This window comes from Rana temporaria, chromosome 3, assembly GCF_905171775.1.
Source record: "Rana temporaria chromosome 3, aRanTem1.1, whole genome shotgun sequence".
NCBI classification, from domain to species: domain Eukaryota; kingdom Metazoa; phylum Chordata; class Amphibia; order Anura; family Ranidae; genus Rana; species Rana temporaria.
Window position 1 is genome coordinate 404,915,372 of NC_053491.1, and position 17,577 is coordinate 404,932,948.

A 17,577-nucleotide genomic window follows, 5' to 3' on the forward strand; every position below is an offset into this window, starting at 1 on the left:
TCAAAGCACATTCATAAGTTAGAATGGCCCAGTCAAAGTCCAGACCTAAATCCAATTGAGAATCTGTGGCAAGACTTGAAAATTGCTGTTCACAGACGCTCTCCATCCAATCTGACAGAGCTTGAGCTATTTTGTAAAGAAGAATCGTCAACATGTCACTCTCTAGATGTGCAAAGCTGGTAGAGACATATCCAAAAAGACTTTCAGCTGTAATTTCAGCGAAAGGTGGTTCTACAAAGTATTGACTCCGGGGAGGGGCTGAATAAAAATGCATGCCACATTTTTCACATATTTATTTGTAAAAAAAATTGAAGACCATTTATCATTTTCTTTCCACTTCACAATTATGTGCCACTTTGTGTTGGTCTATCACATAAAATCCCAATAAAATACATTTACTATTTTGGTTGTAACATGACAAAATGTGGAAAAATGTCAGGGGTATGAAGGGGACTCAGATGCTAATCAATGATTGGCTGTAGGAAAAAAAAAATCTCCAATTTGTATTGTGTCTGAAATCAGGATTTTTTTTTAACCAAAGTGTCTTTTTACATTTCCTCTGGTGTCTTCAAGTATTCTGAACATCCTTAGTTCATTAATTAGCGGTACTCTGGATCGTGGCTACAGGAGAAAATGATTACTAATCATGTCTGACTATATGACAATTTTAGATAAAAATGTAATAATATACCCCTGTCTAAACTTTCTGGATAATAGATGAATCTATCTGTACAGTGCTCATCCATTGGAAATTAGAAGGCTACAAAACTGAAACAAATATTCTACGTTATGTGATAGAGTTACTGCTAAATTTCCCAATTATGGATGTATCCACAGAAGATGTTTGAAATTCGGTAACCTTTCAGTGCAGTATTTTATATATACATGGCCATGTGATTACAAAAGAGGCAATAGGACACTTGATAGTTTTCTTCCATGGGATTGTAGGAAATTAAGTGTGTTTTAAAACATATTGTCCACTGCTCAATGGTTCCTCCCGCTGACCACCATGGCATTACTGTGTCGTGTAGTAATGCAGCGGTGGGTGGGAGGAACCAATGAACTCATCATAAAACACAGGAGATAGAAGTATCATTTCCAAAACAGACTTCCTCTTTATCAATGCAGCGCAGCAAATGGGAGAGGTAAATAAACACTTCTTGTTTCTTTAAATAAATTAACCAATGAGCATAGTGATGTTGGTTTCTGAAGGGACTCCAGACAGCAATTCCTGCAGCAGAGCAGTGTACAGCGGTATAGTTGGTAGGAGAGTAAACAATTTACTATCTTCTTTGCAGGGGTATCAGTCATTCAGACTTTTGTGAAAATCTTCTTTTGTGATAATCTTCTAAATATTATAGATATACAGTATGTTATTAAAGCGGGGGTTCACCCGAAAACATTTTTTTTAACATTAGATTGAGGCAAATTAAGGGGAGCAGAAACGGGTATTTTTTTTTTAAATCAATGCCGTACTTACCGTTTTCGAGATAGATGTTCTCCCGCCACTTCCGGGTATGATCTTCGGGACTGGGCGTTCCTATTTGATTGACAGCCTTCCGACGGTCGCATACAGCGCGTCACCAGTTACCGAAAGAAGCCGAACGTCGGTGCGGCTCTATACGGCGCCTGCGCACCGACGTTCGGCTACTTTCGGAAACTCTTGACGCGCTGTATGCGACGGTCGGAAGGCTGTCAATCAAATAGGAACGCCCAGTCCCGCAGCCCATACCCGGAAGCGGCGGGAGAACATCTATCTCGAAAACGGTAAGTACGGCATTGATTTAAAAAAAAAATACCCATTTCTGCTCCCCTTAAATAGCCTCAATCTAATGTTAAAAAATTATTTTTGGGGGAACCTCCACTTTAAGATCACTTTTACATAAACCTAAGTCCGGGTTTAAATGGTCATTCTTCAAATCTGCCTATAACCATGTCCATAATGAACTGACTGCCATATTTAAAGCATACCTCCCAACTTTCTGAGATGGCAAATAGGGACAGCTATTAGAAAAATATGCAGGAAGAGGACACACCCCCCTACCATGACCCCTCACAAGGAGAATTGATATACAAAATGATTGGTAAACCCACAAGTTCTTTTTTTAATGCTACAACTCCTTTGTTTTTGCTTTAGAAATGTACAAATGCATCTTAGAATTTAGATGAAAGGTGTAGCACTGGAAAATATTTTTGTATAGATAAATAGTGCACTTTAATTAGGTATATACATCAGACTAAAATGAGGGACACATGAGGAGGAAAGATGAACAGAGTAGCCTGATCCTCTTCTTCCCGGGTCCCTCGCTGACACCCTCCCTCCCTCCTGCCGAGTGCCCCTAGAGCAGTGGTTCTCAACCTTCCTAGTGCCGTGACCCCTTGATAAAATTTCCCAAGTTGTGGGGACCCCTAACGGTAAAATTATTTTCGTAGCGTGGGTTGTCCGCACCCAAGGCAAGTAATTTGCACCCCTAACCCACTGACATTTAGCGCTCACCGAGTCCCTTCCACTCCACATTTTAGGATGTACCACTCTTTGTTCTCCTTTCTTTCCCTTTTATCTCTCTATCCTAATTTCTTGTTTTTTTCCCCATACTTCTCTCTCTCGCTCTCTCCCTTTTTTCTTTGTTCCTCCCCCTCTATCCTCTCCCTTCCTTGTATTCTCTATTTTTATTCTCTCTCTTACTCCTTGTTGAGGGGTGGGTGGAATGGGGAGAATAGCAGTGCTGAGGGAGTTCTGATCACCCCATTTAGGTGTTCTTTATCAAATCTGCTGATATGAGAACTGTAGTGAGGACTTTTAATGGCAAATCTAATCACAGGCAATGTTACTCACTGTGTCTCTGGCTTTGTAGTGTCTCGCAGCAGTGACCCCTATGCTGAAATCAGGAGATATGGTCTCCTCTAGCCCCTCCCACTTCACATTCCTCACCAGTCAGCTGACCTATAGTCTCCGCCCTCATCCATGCCGTGAACTGGGCAGCTGCGAATTGGCTGAGTGGGCGGCCGTAAAAAGGCTGGGAGAGTGGTGCGCGCTTCAGGAACAGCCCAAGGTTTGGTGACCCCTGGCAAATTGTAATTCGACCCCCGAGGGGGTCCCGACCCCCAGGTTGAGAACCACTGCCCTAGAGCAAGCTGCATACAAAGGGGGCACCTAAGCAGGCTCGTTCCGAGCCACGGGTTTGTGTGTCTATTCATACACACAGCTGCTTGACCCAGTCCCCTCTCTCTCCTCATTGGCTCACTGGCTGTGATTGACAGCAGTGAGAGACAATGGCTCCCTCTGCTGTCTCAGCCAATGAGAAGGGAGGCTCTCGTGCACATTGTTGAATTGAGATGGGCCCCGGGTAAAAATTAGGGGGGCTATGGGGGAGCTGCATAGCATACTAGCTCATTATGAAATACTCACCCTAGGTCGAAGCCCCCGCAACAGTCCTCGAAAAAACACTGATCCCACTAGCGACATCACTTCCAGAGTTACTTCCGGGTATTGCGGGCACTGTAATTGTCCGGAGCCGCAATGACATCACTCCCGCACATGCACGTGGGAGCCGTCAGTAATGGCACACTAGCTGAAGCAACGGCACAAATGCATGTGCCAATGATGTTGGTACATGCTGATACAGGGGATATCTCCTAAACCCTGCAGGTTTAGGAGCGATCAGGGGTAGTTACAGTTAAGCCTTATTATAGGCTTACCTGTAGTAACAAGTAAGCCTTATTGTAGGCTTTCCTGTAGTAAATAGTGGTTGTAAAGGTTTTACAACCACTTAAATGGATTGCTTCCAATAAAAAAGTGCATCTTTATATTGGTGGTCAGTGTGGAAGTTCCCCCTTGAATTGGAAGTCAATAGAATTATACCCCTTTTATTAGTGGTCAATGTAGTGTTCCTTTAAATGTCAAGTTGGAGAAGTACCTTCTTATATTGGAGGTCAGTATAGTGCTTCCTTTCATTGGTGGCCAAGTAAAGAAGTGCTCTTTAACATTATTGCCCAGTATGGTACCCTCTTACATAACTGGTTAGCTGGAGAGGACCCCCTTTACATTGGTGTTTAGTGTAGTGATCTGTTACATTGGCGATCAGTGGTAGAGGTGTCCTCTTACCTTAGTGGTTAATGGAATAAATGCTCCATTAAATTGGCAGTCAGCGGGAAGAATGTCCTTCTTACAGACAGCTAAAAAGATCATTAATATTAGTGGCCTTAGAGGGACGAGAGGTCCCACATCACTGGCTCGGTAAGTGGAGTTGGTCCTGAAATTATGTAGACACTGTAAAGCAAGAAATCAATTAGCAACTGTTCACTGCTCAAGGAGACTAGAGAAAGCGCCAAAGGAACCCTAGAGTTACTTGGATCCCTCAAAAAAGGTTTATCCCAGGGAGTTTTAACTAATTCTAAAGATATTGCAAAACTCTTCTGGACCTTACAGGAGTGAGTGTGAGATCACCAAATCACAAAGGCAGATATGAAACACAAAATATATAATTAAAACATATAGATATTTATATATAGTACAGTTTAGATAATTTATTACAGTTGTTGAAAGGCTACATATAGGGACTTAATGAAAATGTTACATTTGTCTGGAGTTAAATGATTCAAATTACAGTAAAGTCCCTTATGCAGAAAACTTCACAGTATTCTTTAATAGATCCTGTTCCGGAATATCTGTGCTTGGTTCCCTCTTTGAAACCTGTAAAAACTCTTCATTAATAATGTTTACCAGCACCCAAAACTCTTCTGCATTATTTTCTTGGGCCTTACTAAACTATTATTAAAATATGAATATTTCCTCCTCTCAGAGTGTGAGGCAGTTGCTAATTTAAAAAATGGACAGGGATCTGTTTGGAAAAGATAAGGAAGTTGTAAAAGGAAATTTTCTAATAGTGGAATGAGGCTTAGCAGCACCAATGAGGAACAAGGATAAAATGTGTACAGCTTTACTAATGACATACATACATTATATAAATCTAGGGTGCTGTAAAACAAAATTTGAGTTTGTAGAGAAGTCCCATAAACGCACATGATGCATGCATACAGTTCATAAACCTGCATGCTGTAAAACAAAAAATCAGTTTATAGAGATTTTCCATGTACACGTGATACACAAGGTTATAGGCCGAGTGTTTTTATACCAGTCATGAAATTTCAAGATAGTATACCTGTATGTATATGTGAACTGCCACTGATCTTATTCGATAAATATTAGTTCTGCAGCTGCCATGCTTATGCATTGGTTCCAATACATCCATCCTGGGTCCTGGGAGAAATACAGTATATTCACTTCCTGTCCAATAAATTTGCAAGAAAAGAGTGTAGATACATCTCCAAATAAAGTAAATACCCTCCTAGTTGTTACCAAAAAACACCTTCTTCCCTTTCTGTTCTAAGGACAAAAGTCAACGGGATAAAAATAAAGGGAACATCGGGGTGCCGGGTGTGGAGATAACACCGACACCAACAGAGAAATACCAACTTCACATCTAGATCTTAAGCCCTGTACACACGATCGGATATCTGATGGAATCTAATCCGATGGATTTTTTCGTTGGATATCTGATGAAGCTGACTTTCATCAGTCTTGTCTACACACCATGGGGCAGATCCACAAAGATCTGCCCCGGCGCAGCGTATCTGAGATACGCTACGCCGGCGTAACTTACTTTTGTTATGTTCGAATCCTGAAAGAATTTGCGCCGTAAGTTACGGCGGCGTAGTCTATCTCTCGCGGCGTAACGGCGCGTAATTCAAATCGGCGAGTAGGGGGCGTGTTTCATTTAAATGAAGCGCGTCCCCGCGCCAAACGAACTGTGCATGCGCCGTCCCTAAAATTTCTCGCCATGCATTGCGCTAAATGACGTCGCAAGGACGTCATTGTTTTGATGTGGACGTAAATTACGTCCAGCCCAATTCACGTACGACTTACGCAAACAAAATAAAAATTTTAAAATTATACGCGGGAACGACAGCCATACTTAACATTGCGTACGCCACCAAATAGCAGCTTTAACTATACGCCGAAAAAAGCCGACTAGAGACAACGTAAAAGATTGCGACGGCCGCTCGTACGTTCGTGGATCGTCGGAAATAGCTAATTTGCATACTCAACGTGGAAAACGACGGGAACGCCACCCAGCGGACGCTGAAGTATTGCATCTAAGATTCGAAGGCGTACGAAGACGTACGCCTGTCGGATCTAACCCAGATGCCGTTGTATCTTGTTTTGAGGATTCAAAACAAAGATACGACGTGGGAAATTTGAAAGTACGCCGGCGTATCAGTAGATATGCCAGCGTACTCTCTTTGTGGATCTGCCCCCATCAGTCAAAAATCCGACCGTGCCAAAACGCAGTGACGTAAAACACTAGGATGAGCCGAAAAAAATGAAGTCCAATGCTTCCGAGCATGCATCGACTTGATTCTGAGCATGCGTGGATTTTTCTCCGATGGAGTTCCACACAGACGATCAGATTTTTTTATTGTTTTTTTATCCATAGGAAAAATGTAAAACATGTTCTATTTTTTAACACTGATGGAAAAAAGACCGATGGGGCCCACACACGATCGGTTTGTCCGATGAAAACAGTCCATCGGTCTGTTTTCATCGGACAAACCGATCGTGTGTACACGGCTTAAAAGTTTCAACACAACACCTCATCTACAGTATATGTTACCTTCAATGTAAGTCTTTAACGTTTGCTAAAGTATTATACTGTAGTATTATAATGCTATAATACTCAGTACGAATTGCTGTTGATAATATCTTTCTCAACCTTATGTATTGATACTTTATGAAAACTTCAATAAAAACTTTTAAAAAATTGCAAGTAAAAATAGAGGGAAAGTTGTTCCTATGTGGACAGAAATTCAAACTTCACAGGTGTTGTAACTTGGTGTCATTTTCTCAGTGTTGATGACCAAAGAAAAAAAAAACAGATTTGGTTCACTATCAACTTCCTGGGTCAGGGGGAAGCGAGCCAGGGGTGACATTCAAAAACGGCGGCCTCCTGAATTGCGCTGGGCAGTGTTTTTATCAGGGGTGTCGTGGGGAAGGGGTTGGGTGGGGTATACTGGGCTTGGGGTGTGTGAGGATATAAAACTGGAGACATCACAGCGCACTGTATTTTCAGGCCGGAGAGAAGGTATCCCACACCGGACAGGTATACTGTTTTGAGGCAAATTACTACCTAAAAGTAAGATTTGTTGGGAAACAGAAAGAGGGGAGTGAGCAATTTTCTGTTAAGCTGATTTCGGAACAGCCTATTAATGAATCTGAAAACTGAATTGTATTGTGTGATGGAGGAGGTGGAGCTTTGGGTCATCCTAAAGTATACACCAACTTGTACAAAGAAAAAAAATCTGGAACTTGTGAATATTGTGGGCTTCAGTTTAAACAGAAGCATCATTACTAAAATATGCAATAAAAATGACCTGTGTAAAAATGATAAAAATGTATAATAATAAAAATAAATAAAAAAATCAGTACTACGGGGTATGAAAGCCCATGTGACTCATCCATTTAACAATGGTAGGCCAATCTTGTACAACTTTCAAACTTGTAGCCTACACATGACTATCTTTTCACTTTCAGTCGAGGAACAGAACACCAAGTAGTGAGAGGAAGGTAAGTATGCATTTGTGGAGGTCTGCAATAAAGTAAACCTGATGTTTGGCCCGCATTGGAACAGCACAGATATTGAAGGGATTCAACAATGGCAGACTACATATTTTTCCCAGTATATTTTACCTTTAGGAAAGCAGGTACATCATGCCTTACATCCTGTATATTTTTAATCTATAGTCTGCAAGTTATATTGGACTTAGTATATTAAATAAAAAGAGAAATCTACTACAACTCTGCTTCAATTAAAATTCAAAAGGCTGTAATAAATTATTTAAAATGACACTTAGCCCATTTAATGAAGATGATTGGGCCTGACGAGTACTTGTTTAATACATGTTGTGCAGGTGTGTGTGCATATAAACTGGATTATAGAGTTTAATGATACTTGTAGAACATAAAACCATATGATGTTGGTATGTGCTTTTTGTAACAAGTCTATGGAGGGTTCCTGCTTTCTACCTGCCTAAGCTGTGTAATTGGTTAATGAGAAAAAATGAGGACGCATTCTAGATAATTCGCTTCATTCTAGCATGCTATTCCTATTTTTTTTAGTTAATTACCCTGGATTATTCTTATCTTTTGAAAACATGTGACTGGTGCACCCAGTATGTGATATTTAGCCTTTTAATATGTGTTCATAATTTGTATTAGGCCAAACAGCAAGTTATCATTTTTTTTTTTTATTGTCGGAAAGTAGGAATATTCCATCAGCTTCTATAATAAGATGAAATCTTTATCTTTGTATTCTTTCTTACTGCTGAGTTCAGTTTAGTAAGTCTATAAATGGCATTGAAAAACTTTTTTTTGTTGAAGACTGTCAAATGTCTATCTTTCAAGAATATGTTTTAGCTAAGTAAACGAATACTCTGAATCCTATGATGTTTTTAATCATTTGCATGATTGGTTGGTGTCCTAAAAATGAAATTGTGCTTGGATTGACATAACAATGTAATATAATAAATATACCCTGGGTCAAACCATTCTAAATAAATATTTCTAGTAACTAGGCACAGTGATCAGAATAAATTAGTGAAAGTATTTTCAACACTGTTTTTATCTACCCTACAACGCTGTGTTCCTGTTTAAATGTGATTGATCCACTTTAAAGGAATACCCCAGTGGCTGTCTAAACCATTCTGTGCCCTAATGCAGTGGTCATCAACCCTGTCCTCAGGGTCCACTAACAGGCCAGGTTTTATGCATTACCTTGGGGAGATGCAGACTAGAATACTGCAATCACTGAGCAGCAAATGATATCACCTGTGATGTATTTCAATTATCTTGCAAACCTGGCCTGTTAGTTGGCCATGAGGACAGGGTTGATGACCACTGCCCTAATGGATCCCATAGGTACACCTAGGGTTGCCACCTCATCCCTTTAAAAAGGAACACATATTAATTACACAGGTTCTGTGGCTAATTAAGGTGGTAATTAGACTAATTTGGTGCCATACCTGCATTAAATTAACCTCAGAACCCGTGTAATTCATATGTGTTCCTTTTTAAAGGGATGCAGTGGCAACTCTAGGTACACCACCAGTGAAACCTCTCTTGCACACACATCAAGAGCATTACGTTACAAGGTGCTCTTACACTCAGTGCTGTGTTTTCTATCTCATTTACATTTTAAGGAATGCGGCACAAGGAGATTAGATACCCTCGCTTACCTTCATTAAAACTGTGTTATGGGCTGGATCTGGGAAATCTGACTGTGACTTCTCACTGATGGTTTTCTTATTAAATATGTAAAAGCCAACAATTGTTAAACTGGTGTTTATAAAAAGCTGAAATCAATTTTGGGTTGAACCTTTACTAAATACAAATGGTTAGCCAGCTGTCTCTAGAACATATGTATGATTAATTTCGTTTTTTTTTTCTCTTTGTACAGATTCCACGGCACATGAAGACTCTACCATTCTATACCTATGACCAGCCAATGGCCGGATATTGCCAGACCCACAAGACCCTCCTTGTAAATAAGGGCTATGATGGGACATCTCGAGAGCAAAGAGAAACCACCAACCTAGAGCTTAGTAGGGACCAGAGCTACATCTCAACAATAGCTCGCTCAGCAGCACCTGCCATATACATTGAAAGGATACCAAACCAATAACATCCGGAGTCTTGGATTGTGACATTTGGAAGAAGCGCATAAAGGACCTATACAGATTAAAGCTGATGGGAGCATCTTGTAAATGCTATGTGCTCTCACAATAAACAAGAGAAAACAAAATTAGAATACACTAAGCTAAACAGTTTGAGCATGGGACCCATTTCAGTCTTCAGGGCCATGGAACTTGAAACAATGATGTGAGAAAAGCAAGGGGTTTATCTTGGCTTTAAAGGATTATGTAAACCCCACTGGTGTATAAAAGGAAAAAAAGTAAATTTAAATAAAATAGAACATAAAACTGGATCCACCTAAGAGATTTCTTAACTAGTTTTGGATCCACTCCAGCTGCATACGGGAGTTTATCTGCTTGTACATTTGGTTTCCTATTTTCTACACGTTGCATGGTTCCAATACAGATGAACCAAACATGGGAGACTGTTGGGATTTTGGGGTTAGGGAATGCTTATTGTTTTATGTTGAATAACCCAGTGGATCTCTTTGAACTGTGTTTCTTTCCTGTTTTCCTGTTAGAGAGGTTTGCTTTTTATAAGACTGCCAGCCACAAGGGGGCAGTGTTTGGGAAAAAACAGCCTCAATCATAGTAGCTTTGACGGCTTAGAGTCATAAAAGATCTACAGAACAGGCAGGCATACAGTATATATGGAATATTGTTCCCAGATTGATTTGGATTTTATTGACAAACACAGTCTCAAATCACAAAAGAAAGTATCAATTGTTTTTTTTTAAATAACATTATGATCAGTTATAGCTTTTGTGTAGTTTTTATCAATAAAAAGTATAAAAAACATGATGCAGAGTATATTGTAGAGTTTATATTATATTAGTGCCCGTTTTATGTGTCTGAGAGCAGCAATATAAGAAGGTGTTTTGTGTAAGATAATGCCTCCGGGAGGCAGCATGAAACAAGGTAGTTATCTAGCCTTTTCACCGCCTGACACAATCAATGTTCCCACAGTTTCTTGTGTGCCGCTGGTCTTTAGGGCCTGTACTGGCAGGCTTTTGTTTGCTTCAAAAATGCAAAATTCAAAAGTGTAATGCAAAAACAGACTAATCCTTGGTTCACACTAGTGCGGGCACGACAGCCCATTCATTTGAATGGGCTACCGTGCCTGTGTTTCCACAAATAAAAGGCGCATGCACCGTTTCAGAAATTCAGCCGCAGGGAAATCGCATGGTCTTTTTAACCATATGATTTCCCTGCAGTTCCCACAAATGTGCTGCAGGCTGAAATGTTTGGGGTTGCCATTCAGAATAAATGGCAGCCCTGCATGTCTCTTAAGAGCAGCGCCTTGTGGTTGAGGGTGATTGTGGATGCGGGAACAGATGCAAATCCCACAATTGCAACCAGCCCGCACAGTGTAAACTTAGCCTTAAGCAGGTCAACTGCAGGTCACATCAAAGTCAACTGCAATGAATTGTTAATGATCTCAGAAGGTATCAAAATCCATCTGCATTTTCCAAATAAAGCCCATCAACGCAGGACCTAACTGGGTTAGAAGGTTGGGGGGATAGCACCAGAAGACAGTAGTTTCAATAATGTCTAATGTAATATAAAGGAAGAAAATGCCCCAGGAAACATTTAAAATAGGGGCAATCATTATGGACACAAGTATTATATTTGGTTCTAATAAGCAAGTAGTAAATTTGGCTCCTGCCATATGGCCTTGATCCTCTCACCACCTACGATTCATTAGTGGTCCATCATTATGATGGAAACCCTTCATGACTAGTAGTGAGGCTCAGGAATCCGACGTCAGGAACTGAAATCGGTATTGGCATATTAGAGCTCTCTGCCTTTGTGCTCCTGATAATCACTACATAGTATAAGAAAGGTGCCTGTATTAAATGACTGATTGTAGATAATTACATTAAATCCTGCTAGGATATATACAGTATACACAAATTATGCCTTACCGGATATATGGTGATTGGGTAGCAAAACAACATGCTCACTAATCTAGAGGACTATGGGAAAGAATGCTTGGTACAGCAACAGATGATGCAGACATTTTACACACCATAGTACATAAAACAATTAAAAAGGGGGCAATCTTTGTGGTAGTGTATGGACACAAGTAATTTGGAGTTGAGAAAGCCCGAAAACTGAAGACTCCAATGTAATGAAGGCTCTATAGTCACATCTTTGCAGTGCTCCACAGAAGCCCTGAATTTCCAATATGCAATTAATACATTTGGTTCCTACCATATGGACTTGCACCTTCCACGATTCACTATTAATCCATCAATATGACCAGGGCTGGTGCAAGGATATTTGTCTACTCAGGCAAAGGTGCATTTTGGTGCAGCAGGCTTTATCACAATCACAATAACAAAACACTCTCTGTCCTACCCACAGACCATCCATGCAAAGCCCATTCCTGTGCCTGCTGGCCACTCCCCCTGGTCTCACTTGGCCCCTCCCCCTCATCTCACATGCCTCCAGTCCCACAGAAATTTTCTCTGTGCTGGACTGGAGGATTGCCTCAAATGTTTCTGCTACACCCCAGGTAGGAGGGGCTTGTTCAGTTCAGGGTTGGAGGCAGAGAAGCTGGTCCTTCATTTAGGAGGAAGGAGAAGAAGGGGGAGCAGGTTCGTGACAGTGGCAACAGCTCATAGTGCCCGCGGCTGTGCTGCACTTCTGCCTGTCACTGTGCGCCGTGTTTGGCTGAGCTTGGTAAATGTGTCAGAAGAGCCGGTGCCAGCATAAGCACTTCATGAGGGCCCCCCCAGTTTTAGCACCCCCCTCTCCTGGCACCCTAAGGAGGCTGCCTGAGTTGCCTTATTGTGGCGCCGGCCCTGATTATGATGGACACCCTTTATGACCAGTAGGGAGGTCAGGAAAGGGACTTCAGAAATTCAAATATGTATTGGCATATTAGATCTTCCTTGACCCTGTGCTCCTGGTAAGCATTACATGGAGCAAGAAAGGTGCCTGCATTAAATGGCTGGTTGTAGTTAATTATATTCAATCCTTACAGGCTACATATATACATACAAATGATGCCTCACAGGATATATGCATGTATAAAAGGTGAGCAGACTTTAGTGTCTGGTGGACAGTGACAGGGCGGCACAGCCACATGTCCATTATAAAAGAGGATTTGGGGAAAAAATGTGAAGCTGTAATGGTACAGCAAGAGATGATGCAGAAGATTGGTACCTGTAATTGTTTTCTTTCCTAAAAGATTACTGTGAAATATGTGAATGGATGTCTACTGTATTGTCTATGCAGGCTTTTAACATTTATAGCTATATGGGTTCTATGAACAGTGACTATTCTCAAAGCCAAAAATACCTACAAGTACAGGAGCTGAAGAGACCCTCTCATAATATCAGTGCTATATAGAATATTTATTGTCTGGGAAACACTGGTTCCATTGATCTTCAAAACACAAATCTTAAAGAGTGTGTCCATAGCTTTATGCTACAACCTAGGTACTCAAGTGTGTGTTTTAGTATGGGGGAATGTTTGGACCAATTAACAATGCAACACAGGAAACTTTGTAAAAGTAAAGTGAAGGTTCTCTGTGCTGGTAAAAAGTTCTGTTCAAACATTGAGACATTTTCTAAGTGTGTATTAATATACAAGAAGAAGATCTAAGAGATTCCTATAAGTATCCTAGTTCTAGTTCATTATTTATTGTCTATTGTTTATCTGATTATAAAATCTTCTTTAAATTGACCAACAACTATATAGGACCTGACTTACTGGATACAGATTGATTGGATAGTTTAAGTAAGACCTCATTTTACATTGTTTAGGTAGATCTAAAGTTATTTGTACACTAAATTGCACACACAAATTGTAATGTGTAGAGTTAAGCCTCGTACACACGCTCGGTTTATTCGGCAAGAACCAGCAAGAAAACTGCTGGCAGAGCTTTCTTGCAGAGTAAAACGCATTCTTGCCATTCAAGAGAACCGCGGTTCTTTTGAAAGGAGAGTCTGTACACTCGGGCGGCAAGAGATTCTTGCTAAGAATCTCGTCAGGAAAAACAATGTTTTTTTCCTGACGAGATTCTGGCCCGTGTGTACGAGGCTTGAGACTTAGTCCTTCCTCACCTGTGCAATTCCACACAAAGGGGTAGATTCACGTAGAATGGCGTTTCTTTGTGCGGGCGTAACGTATCCTATTTACGTTACGCCTCCGCAACTTTTACAGGCAAGTGCTGTATTCTTAAGCCCAGGTTCACACTGGGTGCGATTTCATTCGATTTGAGATGCGATTTCACATGTGAAATCGCATCTCAAATGCCGCCAATTGTCGGCAATGGCGCTGTCCTAATCGGTGCAACGCCGCATCTGTGGCGCTGCACCGATTTCAAAAAGTAGTTCTTGTACTACTTTTTGCGATTTCGGGCCGCGATTTACATAGACATCTGTGCAGAAACCTGCACAGATGTCTCTTAAATCGCGGCCGAAATCGGGACTGCCGGCGGGAGTGAAATCGTGCGAGTTCAGCTGAACTCGCACGGCTTCACTCCCGCAGCCCAGTGTGAACCAGGGCTCAAAGAAAGTTGCGGCGGCGTAGCGTAAATAGGCCGGCGTAAGCCTGCCTAATTCAAATTTTGAAGAGGTGCGCGTGTGTTATGTAAATCAACCCTGATCCGACGTGATTGGCGTTTTTCCCGAACGGCGCATGCGCCTTCCGTGGAATTTCCCAGTGTGCATTGCTCCAAAGTACGCCGCAAGGACGTCATTGGTTTCGACGTGAACGTAAATGACGTCCAGCCCCATTCACGGACGACTTACGCAAACGACGTAACTTTTTCAAATTTTGACGCGGGAACGACGGCCATACTTAACATTGGTACGCCGCATATATGCCTCATATAGCAGGGGTAACTTTACGCTGGGAAAAGCCTAACGTAAATGGTGTAAATGTACTGCGTCGGCCGGGCGTACGTTCGTGAATTTGCGTATCTAGCTGATTTACATATTCTAGGCGTAAATCAGCGTACACGCCCCTAGCGGCCAGCGTAAATATGCAGTTAAGATCCGACGGCGTAAGAGACTTACGTTGGACGGATCTAATAGTAATCTATGCGTAACTGATTCTAAGAATCAGGCGCATTGATACGACTGGCCGGACTCAGAGATACGACGGCGCATCTGGAGATACGCCGTCGTATCTCCTCTGAGAATCTGGCCCTATATGTCTTATTTCATATAAATGAAGAAGGGTTGGATACTCTGGAGGATTTTTTGACATCTACATATTATTATATTATTATACAGGATTTATATAGCGCCAACAGTTTGCGCAGCGCTTTACAACATGAGGGAAGACAGTACAGTTACAATACAATTCAATACAGGAAGGATCAGAGGGCCCTGCTCGTTAGAGCTTACAGTCTAGAAGATACATTTAACAGATTTCCCATCACCTCCTGATCTGGTAACCACTGTCACTGAGACAGGAAGTGAGAGGAATATTTCCAGTGGGAACAAAAACAATAATACGAACCCGATAGAAGTTCTAGCCCTTCCCCTACCACTAAAAGTGTTTTTACTGTTGTCTATGATGTTGTTGGAGGGTTTGCCTTATGTCATTTTTCACTGACTACTATTATGGTCATCTGATAGCATCTTAATTTCTGTCTTTCACACTGGTGCGTTTTTGCCGCGTTTTTTTGCCTTGTTTTCGCGGTAAAAATAGCGCTATTGAAACGCTCCCCATGCCGCTTTCCATTGAAATGAATTAAAAACGCGGTAAAATCACAGTGTTTTACCGCAATTTTAACGCTTCGTTTTTACCGCGTTTTTACAGCAGTTTTTAATTCATTTCAATGGAGGGGGCATGGGGAGCGTTTTATGGGCGTTTTAATAATGCTATTTTTACCGCGAAAAAGCGGCAAAAACTCAGGGAAAACGCACCAGTGTGAAAGGGCCCTTAGAGGAGGATACAACAGAATCACATTCCCACCACGGGGGGGGGGGTATTAACATAGAATACATACAATGCATTGATATGGACCAGAAACATAGCACAACATCCAGTCAATACAATGGTACTGTGAGGCCCGTGTCAACACATTTCTCTAGGGCTGGCTTTATTATCCTATGTGAATGTAACAAATATATCACTGGTTTCCATAATCATATATTAGATAAAAGTACAAATGTCATCACTCCCTCAAATCACTGCCACACGGATATAAATTGTAAAAATAAAAGCAATACTTTCACTGCCAGAAAAAAAAGACCCCACTAAAAAATAAAAATGACTGACAAGCCAGGTCGTGAATGAGGGTACCAGTACAAATGATTGTCCTGACAGGCAAGGATGGGGAGTTCTCCTTCAAAGTACAACTTAAAGCACATGTAAGAGATATAAGAGGTTTACCTGCTGGATTCTTAAAGAGTAAGTTGAAAAAAAAACAATCCCTTCTGGGTGATCAATTTACATTGCTTACATGTTGCAGATTCCTACGTGTTTCTGCTCTGACGAAAAAGCTGTTTGTTGTCTGCAAAATGATTCTGAATGGGAGCAACTTTTTCATTATTAATGAACAAAACGCAGCGCTAATGAAATGATAGTGCACACACCACTATACAAAGTAAGAGGGATATGTGTCCAGTAAGTGATGTAGATATGTGCAAACAAATAGTGCAAGTAAATATATATAAATAATGATTAAAAATATAAATTGCATCAAAAAATGTCATGATTAAAAAAATTGCATCATACTAAGGTGCATAAGTGCATAATAAATAATAGTGGTAAACAGTCTAATACTTAAATATGACACACAAGTCCATATAAAAGTATTCTAATTTGCTTTAGTGTGGATAAAAAATTAATGAAAAATTCCACAGTGCTTTAGTGCATGTAATCAGTAGCAGCAATCCAAGGGTGATGTATAATACAGTTCATACAACAACACACGGCCCAGTGAGGGAATGATCCAGAAGTCATGCCAAGTTGTGATCACACAGGTGCTTCCCTATGGTAATGGACGCTCACTTTAGAGCGTGCAAATTTGCAACTAAGCTTGGTCTTTGCACGCTTATGAACCACACCTGGGCTCTAATGGATAATCCTGTGTTCCTGGTTCCTTGGCAGGCAGCTCCAGATCATAGAATATATAAGAAAAAAACCTGGATGGTGCAAGTAACATTTTAACAATATTTATTTAAATAAAAAGAGAGATCCCTTGCCGGGGTACTCACATACTGCAGGTGCGACAGTGCACCACTCTATAACAGGCTTGTAGCGAGATGTACAGATCGGGATATGGTAAACAGTCCTCTCAGCCTCACACAGACTCTCCCGCCGTCCTGTTCCCTCCCCTACGCGTGACGATATAGGGGGGTGTCGTATCTTCTTCAGGGGGAAACATGTTATACTTACCTGCTCTGTGCAGTGGTTTTGCACAGAGCAGCTCCGATCCTCTTCTTTTTGGGTCCCGCGTTGGCGCCTCTGGCCCCTCGAGCAGTACCCCAGAGAAAGTCCATAAGACACATGGAGCCCGCCCTCTCCTCAGTGGCTTACTGGCTCTGATTGACAGCAGTGGTAGCCAATGGGCTCCTTCTGCTGTCTTCAGCCTTTAGAACACTTTAAAGTAAAAAAACAAGTGTCAGAGCACTGCCTGCCCTTCATAATAATTTTCTATGGTCCAATCCATCTTCTGGGCTGAATGTTGCTCGGTGTCATGCAACTCACTTCCTGTGAAGCCAGGACCTCAAGAACAAACTGCCTGGGGATGCATAATAATGTCACTCTAGACTCATAGTACTTTGCTGGGGCAGAAGCAAAAAGGAAAAGAACGCTGTGCCTAACAAAGGGTGGGGGTGCTAATACTAGTGGTAAAGGGTT

At 41.3% G+C, this 17,577-nt stretch overlaps 1 protein-coding gene across 3 annotated transcripts in view; it reads left to right on the plus strand.

The window, feature by feature from the left end:
* The window catches only part of LRRTM4 (leucine rich repeat transmembrane neuronal 4), a 977,813-nt gene extending 967,265 nt beyond the window's left edge, over positions 1 to 10,548 (plus strand). For 2 of the 3 annotated variants that reach the window (XM_040345919.1, XM_040345920.1), the window contains one exon: positions 9,513 to 10,548. In XM_040345919.1, the coding sequence (XP_040201853.1) occupies positions 9,513 to 9,737 (225 nt within the window). In that variant the 3' untranslated portion in view covers positions 9,738 to 10,548. The remainder of the gene's footprint in view (positions 1 to 9,512) is intronic. The other variant, XM_040345921.1, reaches the window with a different exon arrangement.
* Positions 10,549 to 17,577: the final 7,029 nt, after the last annotated feature.